General features: G+C 43.1%; 1 protein-coding gene across 1 annotated transcript in view; it reads right to left on the bottom strand.

Annotated features, from left to right (window-relative positions):
• ST6GAL1 (ST6 beta-galactoside alpha-2,6-sialyltransferase 1) overlaps positions 1–18677 on the bottom strand; it is an 88449-nt gene extending 69772 nt beyond the window's left edge. Inside the window, 4 exon segments of the mRNA XM_074264228.1 lie at positions 13818–13933; positions 14044–15848; positions 16778–16889; positions 18540–18677. Coding sequence (XP_074120329.1) covers positions 13818–13875 — 58 coding nt within the window. The 5' untranslated portion in view covers positions 13876–13933; positions 14044–15848; positions 16778–16889; positions 18540–18677.
• Between the last annotated feature and the right edge of the window lie 1799 nt (positions 18678–20476).

Raw genomic sequence — 20476 nt, 5'->3', positions numbered from 1 at the left:
CTCACCCTTTTAGTCAAAACTATGAAAAAAACACCAGCTCTGATTGTCTTCTACTTTGTTAAAAATAGCATGACCTTTATCACTCAAGGCATATATTCTTTTTGAATTTGTTGTGGTCTATGATGGAAGATGCCGGCCCAAACTTAATTTCTCCCAAAACGCTTTCCCATTTTTTCCAGAAATTCTTGTCAATTCTTTTTTTTTTCTCCTCTAAATAATTTGTATTTGGGGTCGATCAAAGACTAGTTATTGACCTAGGCTCCTCCACTGACCTACTTATCTATGTTGTTTGCTGTCGTTCCGTCATTTTGCAGTTGTATCTATATCACTCTTATGACCCAGCTGGAGTTTTCTTAGCAAAGATAATGGAATGATTTGTCATTTCCTTCTCCATCTAATTTTATATATGCAAAAACTGAGGCAAACAGTGCTAAGTATCTGGTCACACAGCTGGTAAAATGACTCCAACCAGGCACTCTATCCACTGCACCACCCAGCCTTATGTTGTAACCAGGACCAAATAGTTTTGATAACTATAATATGAAGTCTGGAAGTGCTGTTCTTCTTTTATTACTTCTTTTCTTTTCACTTTTTCCCTTGAGATTCTAGATCCAAGATTTTTCCTTCTAAGAAATAATATTTTTCCTTTCCTATAAAGTATCCTATTGTGGGAATAATCAGTGTTGGAAGTGCACTGTTGGTAAAGCTCTGATGGAAGGTAACCATTGCAGAAGGAACTTAGGAATTAGGCTACGAAAGCAACTAGAGATGTCACTGCATCTGCTCAATGCAAAATGGATATTAGGCGAATATTCCACAAAGAGTTCAACAAATTAAAATTTCATATGTACCAGAAAGTTTCTAGCAGAATTTTTTGAAGTTACAAAGAACTGGAGACAAAGTTGAGGGGCATCAATTGAGAAATGACTAAAAACCTCTATGACACATAATAAACAGAATGGAATCCTACTCGAACCAGGAAATCAACGTCCACAAAGGCCGCAGCAATGGGGATGGAAGGAATGATGACAACAAAAATGGAAAGATGTAAAATTAGAGTAATCAATTTTGGGCCCAAATAACATACTTTCTTCTCTTGCTTCCTTACAGAGGGAGGGAGACCTTGAGTATAAAGTACTGCATATAATGATATGCTTTTTTAACATATTGGTGAGATTTACTGAACTTTTTTTCTTCTGTTGAAAAAAAAAAATCTTTGTATAAGGAATAGCTTTCTGTGAGGGGTGAAAGAAAGAGCCCAATGGTCATGGCTCTCTTCAACAATGAGATGACTCAAATCAGTTCCATTTGTTCAGTAATGAAGAGAGCCATCTACACTCAGAGAGAGGAGTGAGGGAACTGAGTGTGGACCATAACATAGCATTTTTGCTCTTTCCATTATTGTTTGCTTGCATTTTTGTTTTCCATCTCAGGTTTTTCTTTTTCTTTCTAGATCTGATTTTTCTTGTGCAGCAAGATAATTGTATAAATATGTATACATTTATTGAATTTAACATATACTTTAATATATCTAACAAGGCCTGGTATTAGGAAGACTAATCCTCCTGAGTCCCCACCTCAGACACTTGCCAGCTGTGTGATCTTGGGCAAGTCACTTAACCCTTTTTTGCTTCAGTTTCCTCGTCTGTCAAATGAGCTGGAGAAGGAAATGGCAAATCACTCTAATATCTTTGCCAAGAAAACCCCATGGGGGGTCACAACAAGCTGGACACAGCTGAACAACAACTCGCCAGCTGTGTGTTTCATTTGTGAGATCAGGAGGTTGTACCCACACGGCCTCGAGTATCTCAAGATCAATAAGCAGATATTCATGACGTCTCTGAGGCATTATGGAATGGATATGTTGCTAAACATTTTTGTTGGTGTTGGTGAATGTTATAAATGATAGACTTTTCACACTGGAAGGTGATTTAAAATTGGAAGGGAGAGCAAACAGGGCCAAAGCCAGATCCTGAGGGAACTCCACTACAGACATTACAAGGCAACATTGAATCATTCATGGCTAGTCTTTGAGTCTAGTCCTAGGAGCCCTCTAGTAAGAGAACTAAGATCCAGAAAAGTCCATGGATGTGCCCGTGGTCACTAAGGTAGAACACATCAGAGACAAGATTTGAATCCAGTTTTTCCTGATCCCAAATCTAGAACTTCATCTACTCTTCCACATTGCCTCACTAATAATTATACTGTTACATAAACTGCATCTCTTCATCATGTTTACAAAGACACTTGGCCAGATTGTTTTCAAATAATCTTATAAAATTTAAGTTTTCCATGTCAATAGCACGGTCTGAGCTAGCAGCAAGACCAGGATGACAAGGCCATGTCATAACTGCATCTTGTTGGGGAAGGTCAGAGGTCAGAGGTAACCCCATTCTCCCCACGTGTAAGTAATTTTATCAGATTTCCCATTTGGCCATACGAGATCTGCTTTTTCTCCTTAGTTGAGCTAGCTTTCTGGAAGCCTTCTGGATTCTGGAGTAACCCCAGAATAATGGCACTCAGCTCAGGGCTCTCTGTAAATCCATCCGCAAACACTCTAGTCTACACCTGACTTCCTTCCTGTTCATCCCATTCAGAATCCTAAGCTCTGAGATCTAAAGTTGGAAGGGACCTCAGAGATGATCTAGTCAAAATTATTTATTTTACAGAAAAGGAAAACAAAACTGTGATAAATTATGTGACTTGTTCAAATGTCACACAGTAAATCACAGAGGCGTATTTGAACCCGAATCCTCTGGCTTTGGAGCCAAGGCACTTCCCATTAAACCACACAGTCTGAATCATTTACATATTATCTTTAGGCAAAGTTTTCTTCTCAAAATCTCTGTTTCACCATCTGTAGAATGGGAGAGCCGAACTGAAAGATCCCTAGACATTTACATTCCCCAAATCTCCCATCTTGGGAGATGTGACCCTTTCATGTCTATCTATCTTGTTTCTCCAACAAACAGAGGATGTATCCCTTCATTCTCCGGTATAGGTATAGGTTTGAACCAAATCCCACCAAGAAGACTGAGTAATGGAGTGCAGGTTAGCTCACAATATACTATGTCATGTCTGAAACCAGGAAGAAACCCAATGACTGATTCCCAATTTTCCACTCTAAGGGCAGGGAGCCAAAGAACAGAAAATCCCAGCCGATAGATTACCACCAAAGTCTTTCTGTTGAACTAAGGTCCCAGGGGGTAGTGTACTCCATGCTTGATTTTGCATCATCCTTGTCTTCCTGGGACTATTTAAATGCATTTGTAATTTCAATGCCCATTCTACCCAGAGAGGGTAGAAAAGGACGTGCAAAATGTAATCAAGATCTGCAAAGCAGATGTCGTATCCAGGAGCTTAGGGGATTGTTGGTGTCTGCTCTACTGTAGCACTGGGTCTAACTGATTTTAAATCCACTAAAACAGCAACCAATAAAACCAGAAGCAATGGTTGGAAGATGAGAGCAAGAGGTCAGGAAAAACTCCCCTCATGACTGGAGATGTCCTACAAAGAAAAAGAAAGACAGAAAGAAAGAGAAAGGAAGGAAGGAAGGAAGGAAGGAAGGAAGGAAGGAAGGAAGGAAGGAAGGAAGGAAGGAAGGAAGGAAGGAAGGAAGGAAGGAAGGAAGGGAGGGAGGGAGGGAGGGAGGAAGGAAGGAAGGGAGGGAGGGAGGGAGGGAGGGAGGGAGGGAGGGAGGGAGGGAGGGAGGGAGGGAGGGAGGGAGGAAGAAAGAAAAAAGAGAGAGGCAAGGAAGGAAGGAAGGAAGGAAGGAAGGAAGGAAGGAAGGAAGAAAGAAAATGAACTGACTCAAGGGGCCATAGATTCCCCCTCCTTGGAATCTTCAAGTAGATATTGGACGGTCACTTTCCAGGTATATTTTATTTCATTTTCTTTTCTTCTTTTTTTTCTGAGGCAATTGGGGTTAAGTGACTTACCCAGGGTCACACAGCCAGGAAGTGTGAAGTGACTGAGGCCAGATTTGAACTCAGGTTCTCCTGACTTTAGGGCTGGTGCTCTAACCACTGCGCCACTGCTGCCCCTGTCGGGTATATTTTAGTGAGTGATTCTCTGAGAACACGGTTTGGACTAGATGTCCACTTTTTAGGACTTTTTCAACCTTCAGTTCTGATTCTGAATCTTTTCATCACAGAAGTGAAGAAGGATCTGTTTAAAGGATACATGATCCCCAAGCAAGAGACTCTGGGAAACATCTGTTGTTTGTCCTTAATGACATCATGATGGGGGGGGGGGGCCTGCAGCCAAGGTATAGTGTGTCCAACTGTGACTGACGGGTCCAACCTGAGCTCATAAGGCTCTAGCACAAGTGACCATTAAACCACTGGGAATGGAGATGTCTCTAGATCTGTGTGCGCTTCTCACACTTTCTTTGTGCTACTACATCCTTGCTTTGCTCCTACATCACAATGCCTTCTCTGATATGGCCCATAATCAATAGCTTAAAAATAAACTTTAGCATCTACCCTAGAAGTGGAGCTCCATGGGATCCCTTTGATTTGGTCTGTTGGTTGGGAGGGGTGATCCATTCATAGGGAGATCGGGGAGGAAACAGTAGCTCACAGAGGCGACATCCATCATTCCTCATCCTACAAAGACCTTATGGAGACGCTAATTTCCCATGTGTGATCCCAAGATCCCAAGTCATCATTGGATTCCAGGAATACGAGCACCACTCCTAGAATCTTCTCTGAATGAAAACATTTAGTATTAAGGCCCCAAACTGACAGTATTTCACATTTTAGAGATACTACAGCTTGGGGTGAGGGGGGGGGCGGCTGGCACAGCCATCAAAGCCATGAAATTCATAGGCGTTGAAATCCTCCCAACTTTCCTGCCAGAAAGTGCTGGGAGGGCATGAGATAGAAATGGAAGAAGGGAATTAACAAGTGAGAAAGGAATGGAGCAGCAATGTAAACAGAGTGAAAGTGGAGAGCCTTTTGTAGAAATTAATGATGTTAATTAAAATTGATGAGATGTTAACTGGCCAGACTCTGGGGGGCACAGAATAGTGGTAGAATTAGAAGGAAATGGGAATGAAATTAGAGAAGAGGGCAGAAATAAAACGAGAATAAATCCATCAAAATGATTTTCCTATTTCCTTATCATCGCACCTCTTAAATGTAATCTCCTTGTGAGGAGGGATTATTTCATTTCTTGACTTTGTATGCTGGGCACAATGGTGGGTACATAGGACATGCTTAACAGATGCTTATTGACTAGTCGGGCTGGTTACAAATGATTTTCTCTCAGTAGAATGTCAGCTCCCTGAGGAAGGCACTTTTTGTTTTCATCTTTGTATACTAATGCTTAACACACTGGTGAGTATATAAACAGTAAGTGTTTAATAAGTGCCCAACGAAATTATAAATTATGAAGCAATTTCTGTGGCCTAGACTCAGAGGCAGTGTTAACCTAGAACCTGCTCTCAAAAGGACAAAGACTTCTCAGAGCTTTCCAAATACAACATGCTCGGGAGAAAGAGGAAACGGGTAGAGAGAAGACCTCCTCTAGGGATGGAGCTTAAGTACTCTCTCAGGGTCCTCCTTTTTCAGGTCGATGCCCTGCAGACTTGGCCTTGTAGAGGCTGGCTCTGTTGAGCTTGAGAAGCTTCTAGACAGTGCTAAGAACCTCAGATATTTCAGTCAAATTCTTGTAGCTTTCTGATAGAGGGCCTGGTAAAAGCACATGCCCCTGCAGACAGCATGGGACTTAGTCTGGAGGCAGGAAATAATCATGCTGATTACCTTCAGAGTTAAGTGCTCTGCCCCATCTAACCAAGACACAGGAGAACCACAAGATTACAGCATCACGTGAGAGTTCTTTCATTTCCTATTTGGGGAAGTGGCTTTTTGTTCCCATAATACTTTCCCCCCAACCCTATTTTTTAAAAATTCAGTAGAATTGACATTATTTTATTTTTCAGTTTTTACTTTATCAAGAGTCCTACCTTCCATCCCTGGATCCAGGAAGATCAAGAAAGTGGAACAAAACTCTTTGGCCGATATTTGAAGCTTAAAATTCTACTGCTGCAACCAGCCTTGAATTCAGGAGGACCTGAGTTCAAATCTGGTCTCAGACACTTAACACTTCCTAGCTGTGTGACCCTGGGCAAGTCACTTAACCCCAGCCTCAGGAGGAAAAAAAAAAATTCTACTGCTGCTGTTCCCAACACTGTTTCCCACCTCCATGCCTTTGTGTAAGCCGTGCCCTTATGTCTGCAGCGTTCCCCTCTTCACCTCTGCCTCTTATTTCCCTGGCTTCCTATAAGATTCAAGTTCCTCCCTCTCTAGAAAGTCTTTCCTGGATCTCCCAGCGGCTGTGCCTTCCACGCTCGGATTCCCTTCCCTTTACTCTGCAGGTATCTTGCATGTATCTAGTCAGTTACATTTTGTCTCTTTCCCTGCTCTTCCCACTAAACGTGGGCTCCTTAGAATATGAGGACTTTTTTCTTTGTATCTCCAACCTTAGCACAGTCCCTGATATGTAATAAACACTTAGATGTTTGTTGAATAGCTGTTCAAAGAAGGAAACCTCAGGCTCCCATCTTCAAAGTCTTCTCTACAGTGATATTATAACTTAGAAGGGGCCCTCTGCTTGCTTTGTCTGGTTCCTGAAGGCTGACAAGTAGAACGGGAGTTCTGGCCCATTGGCTGAACTTTTCAGGGCCTCGAGAATGGGTCTGGCGGCAGCCGGGGGTTTCTGTAGCCCAGGAATCACATCAGCTACATCTCGAGAGGCCCAGCGACCAGCCCGACTACATTACAAGAAGCCAGAATCCAAGAATAATGAATTTTCCAGCCATAACAAGGACTCAATCCTATAGCAGAGGTTCTTATCCTGGAGTCCAAGGACTACCTAGAAGGGTTTGGGGATAGATTTCTAAGGTCCAAGAATTCAAATGGGAAGAAGAGCTACCTAGTGATTTTCACTGACTTCAAAATGAATCTTAGCATTTCTTGTTATTTAAAAACCTCCTGAAATGGAATCCCTAAGCTACAATGAACTGTCATTTTGGGTCATACATGGACCCAAAAAGTTAAGAAGTCTTATTCTCAGTAAAGAAAATACAATTCTCCCAAAGAAGCTGCCCTGGATCCCTGGAATATTAAAATAATGAAGAGGACAAAGAGAAAAATAATCTTCAAAAACGAAACCTTTTAACCATGAAAATCAAAAGTGCGATTCTGGGCCTGGGCCTTGGAACCAGATGGTGGACACATTTCAATCAATAAGCATTTATTAAGTATCTACTGTATGCCATTCACTGTGCTGGAAATATAGAAACAGACAAGAGGCAATTTCTGTTCTCTAAGAGCTAACAAATGTGTGTAGGCACGTGTGCTTGTATGGGAATTGTGTGGGAATTTTGCAACTACCTTCATGTCTATGTGGGGCAGCGAGGGGGCGTCATAGTGGACAGAGCACCAGGAGTGGAGTGAGGAAGACTCATCTTCCTGAGTTCAAATCTGGTCTAAAATACTTCTTATCTGTGTGACCCTATGCAAGTCACTTTACCCCATTTGACCTGGAAAAGGAAATGTCAATCACTCTAGTATCTTTATCAAGAAACCCCCAAGTGGGATCATGCAAAGTTGGAGACAACTGAAAATGATTACACAACAGCAACCTGTCTGTGTGCATTTGAGGGAAGGATGTGAATGTATGCTGGCAGATGAATTATGTACATGTATTTGTATGGATGAAGAACTCTGATCAATACAATGGCCAAGTAGGATTTTAAAGAGAACCAGCCAATGGCCAAGAGCCATTCCTGACAGAGAAATAATAGATCCAACATGTAGAATTTGCTGGACGTAGTCACTGGCAGAATTTGTTTGGCTGACCATGATATTTTTAATAAAGGCTTTTTCATTTTTTTTCCATTGAAAAAGAGAGAAATTTAATGTTCCTTTAAAATTTTTTAACTGAAAAAACTCTATAAGGTCATTTGCTCCCATCTATAATGTGGTATGTGCATGTGGAAATATATGCCAATGGATGAATTCTATAGCTATTGTATATATGTGAATACGTGTGCTTATGTAGAATGCCACTCCCTGAGGAAAAGAATTGTCCATCTCTGTCTTTGCATGCTTTAGATCCAGCACAGTGCTTGTTAAATGGAACCAAATGTTTTGTCTATCCTACAGTCTCTAAGGAACTGAAATTATGAAGAATCAGAAAAACAACATATACCACAATGATGACAATAGTATAAATGGACAAAACAGCAGCGGATGATCAGAAACTGGATGCCACAGAATTCTAATGCCCAAGCACAGCCTCAGAAACAAGGGAAAACAGAGCCTCTCCTTCGGCTTCTTTGTAGAGCACTCCATGGCATGGCAATAGATCCCTTGGTCTGGCTGACCTGCTCCCCCCCCCTTTTTTTCTTCTCCCCTCCCCCAAACAACAAGCAATCCGATATAGATTATACATGTACAATCATCTTAAACATATTTCCATATTAGTCATGTTCTGAAAGAAAAATCAGAACAAAAAGGAAAAACCACAAGAAAAAAAGCAAACTAAAAAAAGAGGTGCATCCACATTCAGCCTCCAAAGTTCTCTCCCCTTGGTTATGTCATAACTTCATATGTGGTTTCTTAATGGGGGTTGAGGGTAGGGATAAGGGAGAATATCAAATAAATAAATAAATTGCAGTAAAAGACTACTCTCTGAAAGAAGAGGCGAAAAGGGTTCCATTAGGATTTCTAGATTGTGTCCAAAAAGGGGAGGGCTATCAACACATATTTACTTCAAAGAAAGAAAATGAGGAAGAGAAAATCAGCAAAAGCTACATTTTTGCTCTAATTCCTCTTTCTTTAAAAAAAAATGTTCTTGTTATATGAGATGGCTCTGGGAGGAAGAGGAGAGGGATCCTGGGAGAAGTTTTGGTCATGTAAAAAAAATCAATACAATTTTATTAAGACAGAAAGAATGAGAAGGAAAGGAGAGAGATGGAGAAGGGCAGAAAGGGAGGGGAAGAGAAAGAAGAGAGAGTGAGAGGAATGAAAAGGGAGGAAGAAAGAAAGACAGAAGGAGGAGAGAAAAAGAGAAAAAAGGAGAGGAAATGGGGTAAAGAGAGAGAAAGCAAGAGAGGAAAGGGGAGAGAAAGAAAGAAAAAGACAGATGGAGGGATGGATGGATGGATGGAGGTGGGGTAGAGATGGGGATTGAAGATTGCAATAGAAACAAACAATGTATATGCTATATCAACCACATAATGAAAATTACCTGAAGGACCCCATACCTTTTACCCAGCTTGTATCTTCCAGATGTTCCCAGAATCTCAGCTTCCCAGAGGTAGGCAAGGGCTCTCAGAAGCTCCCTTCTATGTGTCCAACAATAATTGCCCAAATATTCTTTCAAGGACCATCCTCAGCCTGCCGTTGTTCTAGCCAAGAGTGTGCGTCGGCTTCCTCTTGCTGAGTATTTCAAGTTATTCATAATCTGGCTTTACCGCCCTGATCCTTTCAGACTTATTCGACATTCTATGCCTTCACGTATTCAGTATTTCAGCCAAAGGGGCTCACTTGCTGTTCCCCAATCTCTTCAAACCATCTCGTGCCTTCATGTCTCCGTATAAGACAGCTCCCACATCTGGAGGGCAAGCTCTCTCGCCTCTACAGCTTAGAATTCTCAGCTTTCTAACTTAGGTACCACTTCCTGCAGGAAGCATTTGATCATCACCACACCACTAACCCCTAACTGGGAGGATTCTCTCAACCTGGTTAAGTTTTAACCTGGGGCTGATATGTACAGACAACACATTTTAGAACTTACCCTGCATTATGAACATTTTATCCATCACTTTCATGAGTCTAAGATGATCAACAAAACAATAAATTGAGTTTCGATTTGTAGGGTTTGCCAACTTCCAAAGTACAGATATTCCCAATGAAACTGGGCCCCATAAGCTGATATGAGCTGACTCCAGCACACCTGAGGTTTCTCACTTTGTATTTTTTTCTATTGCTCTTTCCCACCCATCCCTGGGGACTAATGTAAGCTTCTTGAAGGCAGAAACTGTGGTTTTGAAGTGTGGTTCTTTTTTTTTTTTTTTTTTGTCTGTGTACCTCCAATAATTCCAACAGCTAACTTAGTGTGCTGAATCACATTAAATAGTAGGCCCTTAATAAATGAGGAGAAAATATAGCAGCACATGGTGGATGTGAGTAAGCCGCAGGGTAGAAAGATTGAGCTGCTGTCAGAACAATGCATGGTGGGAAGCAGGGATGACTAGTCACATGAGAAAAGAGAGGGGTCTCCACTGGTATCCCTGGCATATAAGGCCTCCAGTACATTGGATGGACGGTCTACACGGATGGGAGGTTATGGACCAAAGTTCCACAGGCCCAGACAAATTGTGATCTCATCACTGGCAACTGGAGCTCTGAGATCACACAGCGAAGGCCGTTCTTTCGGCAGAACACGTGCAATTGTGTCTGAGAGCCATATCTATTCTGAAACCCCCCCTTTCCCCTTCTCCTTGAGAGCATCTTAGAAGGAAGACAATGCTAGAGACTGAGGTGAGAGAGAAAAACATCTTTAGCCCAGAGAAAGGGCCATTTGGGAAACAGCCGGCGTAATGGGAGGAACTGGGCGGACAAGCATTCTCTTCACCTGAAGGTTCAGTCAACAAGGACTCATTTCTTCCCACAGCTGTTTTACTCCTGAGCATGAGTCATCACAGACCAAGCGTTCTCAACACAGCCCTAAAACCTCCTTCCCTTCTTAAAAACCCATGTTTTGTTTTTAAAGTTTCTAATGAGAAAGGAGAAGCCCATTTATTTCAGGAGAGAAGACTCCCGGTGGGCAAACTCCCTCTACCCATAGAGACAGGCTTTTTTGGCAACTTAATTAATCTACTCAATTTTTTGCAACTTAATAATTTTAATGATTTCCCTGGGACTGCAAGAAGGGAAGGGGCTTGTTCAGAGTCACAAAGACATCGCTTATTCTCCCGCACCTAGAACAGGTGCCTCTTAGAATCCCTGGCTGTTACTGTTGTTCATTAACCACCTCCCCACACATTAGAGTCCTTTGCTATTTCCTTCTCCAGCTCCTTTTATAGATAAGGAAAATGAGGCAAACACAATTAAGTGATTTGCTAATAAGTGTCTGAGGTCAGATTTGAACTCAGGAAGATGAGTCATTCTGAGTCCAAGTCCAACGTTCTGGTCACTTAGAATGCCCACTTTCTTTCAAATCAACTAAATCATCACGTTCTTCACAAAGCCCTGCCAGATCCCCATATTCTGTAGGCTTGATCCTGACAGCAGCTAATCCCTTTATAAAAATTTACATTGTATATTTTTTTTGCATATATATTTTGATACTTGTCCTAAAATACCAGTTCACCTATGTAACAAAATGCTGCCACTGTATCTTTATGGGACAACAGAATTGAAAACCTGTCATTTTGGAAAGTTGTCAACATTGCTGAAGGCCAAATGGGACACAGAAAAAAAAAATCAGGATGAAGAGAACTTCTTTCCTAAGGGAACGGTTTTAGCTCTTATCTTGCAAGGAACTCTGAAGGGAATTTTTGAGAAAAGACTTTAATTGGTATCCTGAGAGAATGGAATGGTTGGAATATACTTCCAGAAATGAGGAATAGTCAGTTTTAGAATTGGTTATAAGTGACTTTAGCTCTAACCTTCCTCAGATTAATTAAATTATTAATTTATTTTTATTATTATTAAATTAAATTATTTTAAAATTAAAACATAAAAATAAATGAAGAATTTAAAATAAAAAATTTAAAATTAAATAATTATTTATATCTTCCTTTTGGGGTTAGTTATGCTGTTATTAGAGCCTAAAGATGGTAACCTTGATGTTTATATATTCAAAAGAGAATGTACATAAAGAGATGAATAAAAGTTATGGGGAAAAGCGGCTTCTCCAATTCATAAATTGTATTTAACAAACTGAAGTAAGGACTTGGAACTAGCTGATTAATTAGAGAAATGAAAGAATTTTAGTAATTTGTGAAGAAATTTCAAAGACTATCCCACTATCTTAAAGCTTATGATGAGATTAAATAAGGGAAATGGTTCAGTAGTGGGTAGGGTGCTTACCTGGGCTATTTGAAGAATAGAAGAACATAAAACTCTTCTACATCTACATATTGTCTTGCGTAAAGAATATAAACTCTCTAATGGCAAGTGCTATTCATTGTAATATATGTTATAAAATATTCTATATCTATTTCTGTCTAGACTACTTTCCTGTTAACCCAGTCATTCTTGTCAAAAAGGGATTTCTTTTCTAGACAATTTATATTTTCAAACTTATACTGGGTAAACATTAGTTATTGAGGTCAATTATTTGATTCTTTTTTATTTAATTTGTCTCATTGCTTTGCTTTTCTATTTCTTCACCTCTAATAAATGCAAATAACAACTCTGAAGTTGCATTTCACACCCAGCAAATTGTTAAGTTAGCAAAAGTTGGGAATAGTCAGTGTTGTAAAGGTTGTGGAAAGACACATATTAATGCATCAGAGATGGAGCTGTGAATTGCTCCAACCAATTTGGAAAGCAATTTGGAATTATCCTTAGAATGTGATTAACATATATATATATATATATGTATATATATATATATATGTATGTATATATGTATGTATATGTATATGTATATATATATATACATATATATGCTCTTTTAAAAAATATTTCACTGATACAAATAAAGTTCCAAAGAGATCAATCACAACAAAAAAGGTCCAATAGACATCAAAACGCATATAGCAATACTTTTCACAGTATGAGAGTGAGAAAAAGAGAGAAACAAAGACAGAGAAAGAGACAGAGAGACAGAGTAGAGATTAACTGAGCCATTCCTAAATGAGGGATCTCTACTTTCTCCATCAATTAATTAATTAATGCCTCAATTAATCTGGGTTCATTGATATATATATATATATATATATATATATATATATATATATATATATATATATATATATATATATATATTGATATGCATTGATATTTCAATGATATATCACTGAAATAAAGAACATAATGAAGACAGAGGGAAAATCATATGAACTTATACAAAATGAAATGAAAAGAACCAGGGAAATTCTATATGCAATGAATACAGCAACATAAGTGGAAGAACAGAAAAATAACACAAATGCTTCAAAATTACAATGACCAAGTTTGTCCCCAAAAAAAACATATGATCATGCATTTCCCTTTACATTTTTACAGACCACGAGCGTGAAATATCACATATAATGTTGGACTTTTTGATATAAAAATCAATTTTGCTAAACTCTTTTTTTTTTCTTATTACAAAGGATGGCTCTTGATTATAAAAGTGACAGGGATACAACCATAAAAGTACTAAGTGGTATAAAAAAGTCAATAAAATATGTGGAATATTTTTTTCATTTAGAAAAAAGACCAACTACTATAACATTATGTCTATTTTTTTCATAACTACAAAATATATCTAAAATGGTCTACACAGACATTCAGGATATACTTGATAAGAACTTGAAAAAAACCCAGGTCTTCAGAGAAGATTTCTTTCAGCAAACTACATTTTTACAAGCATGTAATTAGCTAAAAATAAGGTTCCCCACTGTATCTTCTTAGTATTGATTTTTTTAAATCATTTTATTTGATAGGAAAACCTTTAATATCACTCTTCAAACAAATGTCTCCAAGAAGCTATGACGGCTGCAACTCCGTCTATAACAGAAGCTTCACTGACTGAAAACTGACACCAAACAAAGCCCAAAGAAAAGACACAAGTTCACTTAAGGTACTCACCAGTATTACAGAAGCTGTCCTGCACAATGGCCAAATGGAAAAAGGACTCCTCATTCATGGTGACATTCTCCAAACGCCCCCATTCATAGGTGACATTGTATTAATTGCATTGCATCCTGGAACAAAACAAACCAAGTCAATAAAATCCTTAATAATTTAAAAGATATTAGGTTAACCATCCACACAAGAAAAGCAAAGTGGATGAATAATATATGTGGCACATGACCTGTGAAAGTTCTCCTCGGCGATCAGGATCCTCCACTGAGGCAAGAAGGCAATGGAAGAGGGAGTTTATTCACCAATGGGACCTGGCCAAAACAAACGTGCGCCCCCTGGGAGTAGGGGAAAAAGGGAGGGAATCCCTAGTGTCCACAAGCAGTGCAGGAACCCATTTCTCCTGAACCTGAGAAGGCTCAGTTGTGGGATAAAGATTCCAGACTGTCAGTCCTTTTTTGGAGGTAACAAGAAGTAGAAAATAGCAGCACCCCGACACGAATATTCTTGCCCCAACCCATTCCATAGCTTTTAGGTGCTAGGAAGCCACTGTGGGTCCGGTGGTCCGAGATTCTCCTCCCTTGGCCCAACAGGGTTCCTGATAGAAGAGTCCAGTCCTACTGGGTGTGGGTCAACCTCAGCCTTTTCCATGCTTTTGAGTCCCTCTGCTATTTCCTGGGTCCAAGAAGTAAATCTCACAAATACAAAAGAGACATTAGATAGTTTATTTGGGCGGTTTAGTAAACTACAAGTTCCACCAGGGAGCAAATGGTGGCTAAAAAAAGCTCCCCTTGAGCATGAAGAAGCCTATCTTTCAAAATAAGGAGGGTGGCCCTGCCCTATTCTGTTTGGGCTGGTGGAGTAGATAACCTAGAGCACTGAGAATGTAAGCTCAGTGATAAGTCCAGAGCCTGTGGGGAAGTTTGGCCTGAAGAAGAAAAGCCTGGGGGATGGCAGGAGAGGCTGATGATGTCCTTTAAGTATTGGGAGGCAGCCTCAGAGGCTCTTCCCACTCTGAAATGCTGTGATTCCGGGACTCCAGGCCTTCAGTTTGGGGGTCCTGCCCCCAGTGTTGGCCAGATTTTGGTGAAGGAACAAGGCTTAGAGTCTCCATGGTCCAGTCGTTACCCAGGAGCCATTCCAGAGCCAATTCTGATGCCTTCTCTCTAGAATCACATTCAGCTAAAGCTCAATCTGCCCCCCTTGGTTCCAGGCCAGGGTGAAAGGCAAAGGTTTTCTCCAGTCAGATTTCTATCCTTCCTCCAAATGACGGCTTGCCTTCCTTTACCCTAGAAGAACCTTCTTACAACTTCTCCTTTGCCGTATTCGGACAGTTTAGAAACCTCTTTTGGAAGATCCCTTCTGGCTCCCCGGACAATTTAGCAGAGTTTGGTCCCAACACCATGCTGCTAGAGCAGTGATGGGCGGAGACTGGGTTCTTTTAGAACCAAGAACTGAAGCCTATGTGTGATTAGCTGCAACGTTTGGGAAACAGGAACACAGGAGAAGAAGCCACAATGGGGACTTTCTCCTTGGCCTTTGTAATGAGGATCTTACATAAACACACTTATAAAAGTCTCTCAGGAGAAAACATAGCAAAGCTGGTAAACTAAACGCCACCGTCATGGCAACGTGGCCAAGAGGGAAGAATGCCACTTCTGGAAGCAAGAGACCCACACCAGAATCCCGGCTCTCTAATTAATGACCTTTTCGGCCGTGTCCTGCCCTCAGTTTCCTCATCTGCTAAATAGAAGGGCTGGCCCAGGTGACTTCCAACGGGCCCAGTCTGGGGCCTGCGGCCCAGCTGCAGACCTAGGCTAAGCTTCGGGGAGGGAGGGGGCGTTTTCTGCACTGGCTGGGAGAGCGACACTCCAGGCACACGGTAAGGGATCAGGGTGCTCACAGTGGATTCAGAATCACAAGTTAAGGGCAGGTCAGTTCTCTGAGAGCCTCCACAGCGGTGGATCATGCATCTGAAGGAGCTGCAGGGCAGCCTTTGCTGACACAGGTGTTCTTGTGGACTGGGAATGAGATAACCTGGAGGAGGGGAAGAGGAGGGAGGTCAGACAACGCAGAACATCATCAGTTCCCTCACCTTCACCGGACTGGAGGATCTCTGAGCTTCTTTCCAACTCTGAATATCTGATAGTTTTGTGAAATACCTTAATCCCATGGATACCAAAATATTTCCCTCCATCCTTTTGGGGGGGCAAGGTTGGAGGGGAAGAGATCCCACAGAACTGCCTGAGGAGGTGGGAAAGGCTCTCTCTAAAACCCTCTGTAATAAGAAAAAGGCACTTGTCAGAAACGGGAGAAGGGCCTGAGGGAGGCTGCTGGATGCTCTGCCACTTTCCTGGCTCTGTACTTCCATCGTCAGCATGTTTCCGGTCCTGGGGGAGCCAGGGCCCACCCCCACCTAGCTCCTTCTGACCACCGGAGCAGGTGGAGCCGAGGCCGAAACCCTCCCCAACCTGGCTCTTTGTTGCCAGGGCATCGCATTGAGTCTCCAGCCATTCAGGCTGCAGTGGGAGCTGGGAAAATCCAACCTCCTTCCAAAGAGTTTAAAAGGCAGAACAGAAAAACAAAGAGCTTCTTGGGCACGGTGCCACCTGTACAAACCGACAGCCAGTGAAGCCGGGGAAAGCTTCATCTCGAAATGTCTCTGAGAGACGCACCTGCTGCCGATGCTTGGCGGCCAGGCCGACAAAGGCCAGGCCCCCCGGATCAAATGCACTCAGTCCTTCCCTTGGCTAGTTGGAGAGGAGGAGGGGAGCTGGAAAATGCACATTTTATAGACGCACAGCCTCAGTAAGAAAAGGAAGGAAGAGGGAGAACTTCAAACTTCCACCGGGTATTAGGGACACTAGCCCAGGAGGAAGGAGCCATGAATTCTGATCCACGTGTTGCCACTGTGTGGCCAAGCTATTTCCCTTTCTGAGCCACATTACAGGAAGCTTGGCCCTTACCTTTCTTTTACCATTTGGAGACCCGGGACAGGGGCGCCAGATTTCCCCGTCTTACCAAGCTTCACTCCCCCAACCTCGGCCGATGTGTGTCTGGAGCCAGTTCCACCTCTGCCTGTTGAAAAAAAAAGAACCAAAACAAAAAATGAGGGCACTTCAGTGTGCAGTGTGCTCTCTCTGGGAGAACAAAGCAAACACCAGCTCTCCCATCTGGTCCGGCTGCTTTTCTGCTACTCAAGGGAACAGCTTAAAACCGGGCCTCTCACCTGCAGCTGTCTTCAAACTGCCACAACTACTCACCCACCTCAGTCCCCAAGCCACAGACTGCCTCCCCCCAAACTTCTTCAGCCCACTGATTGCCTTCTACCCCATCTCCCCACTCCTTCAGACCACCAACTGCCTCCACCCCATCTCCCCACTCCCTCAGACCCCAGACTGCCTTCCCCCCAAACCCCCACCTCCTTCTGCCCACTGATTGCCTCCTGCCCCATCTCCTCACTCCCTCAGATCACAAGTTGCCTTCTACCCCATCTCCCCATTCCCTCAGACCACAGACTGCCTTCCCCCCAAATCCCCACCTCCTTCAGACCATCAACTGCCTTCCACCCCATTCTCCCACTCCCTCAGACCACTTACTGCCTTCCACCACATCTCCCCATTTTCTCAGATCACCTCATTCCCCCACTCTCAGATATTTTTCTCTCAGTCCCACCCAAACAATCTCTTAATGAATTATTGAGAGAGAAGAGAAAAGCTCCTATCTCCAGCTAAATTATAGCACTATAACAAAAAACTACAAATTTGCAAATAAATTAGCTTAAACAGATGACCAGGGGTTTGTGTTTAAAAGAATTATTTGCCTAATGCATTAAAATTCTGGTTTATCTCTACTCTTCTTCAAACTTTGAAAGCTGTGATGTCATTTCCTTAGGATCTTAGATCTAAATCTAGGAGAAGCCCCTGAAATAGATCCATAGGATCCACAGAGATGGGAGGGCATCTCAGAGTCCAATCCCTCTATTTCATAGCTGAGGAAACAGAGAAAGTGACTTGGTCAAGGTCATACAGGTAGCAAATCTCACTGGATCTGCCTCCAGCACCATTCCCCCCACTCTACCACACTTCCACCTTCGTCATTTTAAGGGATGTTCATTTTTAGGAGATCTACAAGCCCAAATGTTACAGCATTAGGCCACTGAAGTATTTTTAACAGAAATGAACGTAGAATATTCTGACTTAGCCAACATGGCTGATGTCTAGCTTGTGGCGCTGGGACCATCCCTCAGAGCTTACAATCAGAATGGGATAAGGAAAGCAGTGTTAGATTGAGAGGCAGAGGTGGAAGAAAGAGGAAGAAAGAGAAAGAAGAAAAAAAGGGAAAGGGGTCAGAAAGCAGGAGAAAAAGGGAAAAGAAAAGGGAGGAAGAAGGGAAGAATGGAGGAAAGAAAAAAAAGAGGAATGAAGCTGACAAAGGAAAGGGAAAAAGGAAAGAAAGGATTTATTAGGGGATTAAGAATATTTACACTGGGTACCCTACTAAGCACCGACAATACAATCTCAAACAAATAAGCCAGAGACAGGAAGGCAAACACAAAGACATCGGAAGGAACAAAAAGACAGAGTTGAGTTCTGGACCAAGCAAAGGGGAAGCCGGGTCATCAAAGGCAATGGGGGAGACGGAAAAAGCTCGCAGGAGGCAGCCGGCCCATGGGTGCTTTGCTAGTTTCTATAATTAATGCTGACAAAAGACCTGGAGCCAAGTTACCGGGGAAAGAAACTGAGGAGACGGATCTCGGGCTTCTGTGTGCAGCAGCGGGGCAGGAGCCAGCAGGAAGAGTGCAGTGAGGGCCCGGCTTGGCAGCAGGAGGATAAATGTAGCTCAAGGGCCCAGAGACAACCCAACAGAACAATGGCAGGTACGAGACAACACCCTTCCTCCCGGCCAGCGCCTGGGAAGCCACCAGCATCTCATCCTCTAGGAAAAAACTATTACTCAACCCTTTTGTGGGTGTTCATGCCTTTCTCTCCATCCAGGTGCGGGTGCTTACACAGGAGGCTGAGGCTGGTTCTGAAGGGCCCTCAGGGATCACATAGTCCAGTTACAATGTCACAACCTCCTGGTCCCCAAATGGTTCTGGAAGGGACCCCATCACCCAGTCCAGTTACAGATGAGGAAACTGAGGACACTGCCCAAACACCAAAAGGGGGATTTGAAACCAGGTTCTCTGGCTCCAGAGCCATGGCTTTCTCCCCAGGCTACCCCACCTCCATAAGATCAGGTTCAATGTGATTTATTTTTCTGTCTCCCTCACAGCCAAATATAGGAGCTCGTGATGGACAGAGGCAGCTTCTGACGGATGCTTCCTGAGTGGTGAACGAGATCACGAAGGGGCTCATCTGGGCTCTCAGGGTCACAGGGCCAGGCCAGCCTGGACTCTGGATTAAATCTCTCTCCACAATCAGCTCCTACTGAATGTCAAGGCTCCTAGCTGCTCCCCCAAGGAGGATCACAGCCCCAGAGCTTCCCCCACAAACCATCAGCTTCCAGATCAAACTGAGTGCTTACGGAATATCCCTGGAGCCAGAGGACCAAGAGCCCCCCTGGGAGGCTCATAGCCCCCGTGACCCTCGGCGAGTGCCTTCCCTTCCCAGACTGGCTTTCCTGCCTCATAAAATGATTGGTTGTGAGGCCTGGAGCAATTCTCCCCCTTTCATTGGGCCTCAGTCTCCCCCTCTGTAAGATAAGGCCTTTGGAGCAGATGGGCTCTGAGCCCTCCCCTCGAGCTTATGCCTTTTCTGAGGTGTAGAAGGTGCAGACATATGTGCTAGGGAACAGTGATGGAGGCGGAGGGCAGAGGATGGGGGCAGCCTGTCTCCTGTCCCCCCCATTGATTTTGCCAGGCCCCGTTTAATTTGCCAACCAATCCTTGGTGTGTCCTACCTGAAATGTCAGAGGGAAAGATCCAGCCTGACCAGAAAGAAAACTTATCCCCTCCCTGAAAAACAGAGGCCTGCACTGCCTTGAGGAGCTGCCCTGCTGTGGGGGCGACAGCGTCTCCCACATCAGTTGGGAGGGCGGGCACTCTGGCGAAGCTGGGAGCCAGCCTTGGGGACCTGGAAGGAGTCCTCGGTGATCTCTCCTCCACTCTCCCACCCCTGCAATGACCTAAAGACCGTCTCATCCAAGTTCCCCCACACTTCCCTGCTCTGCCCTGGGACAGCTTTGAGAGCAGGGTCTGTTCCACTTTGTGTCACGGCACCGCAGTGCCGGTACACAGGTCCGCTGCGCCTAATAAATGCTTGTCGGCTGATTGATTGACCCCAAGTGCCAGGCTAACAAGTAGAGATTTCCTCCTAGAAGCGACAGGGAATCACTGAAGATTGTCGAGCAGAAGCAAGACATGATCAGCCCTGTAGCTCTGGTAGCTCTTCCAAGCATAGATGGGAAGGGCACCAAGATCAGGAGCCGGAAAGTGAGGAAGCCATTCTAAGGGTACAGATGAGGGAGAAGAAGAGGCTGGATGGAGGGAGCGGCTCTTTGAGCTTTTCTGGGTCACGGACCCCTGATCTCAGTCTGCTAGAGCCTACGTATGGACTCCTGTTCTCAAACACACGGTACAAAATGCAAATTATATAAATGTCTAATACCGAATACAAAATTAGAAGAGAAACCAATTATAGCAAATAAAGTTGCTATTTCCT

Source organism: Sminthopsis crassicaudata, chromosome 4 (assembly GCF_048593235.1).
Source record: "Sminthopsis crassicaudata isolate SCR6 chromosome 4, ASM4859323v1, whole genome shotgun sequence".
NCBI classification, from domain to species: Eukaryota; Metazoa; Chordata; class Mammalia; order Dasyuromorphia; family Dasyuridae; genus Sminthopsis; species Sminthopsis crassicaudata.
Note: the sequence above shows the minus strand (reverse complement) of the source record. Positions and strands in the feature narration are given on the sequence as shown.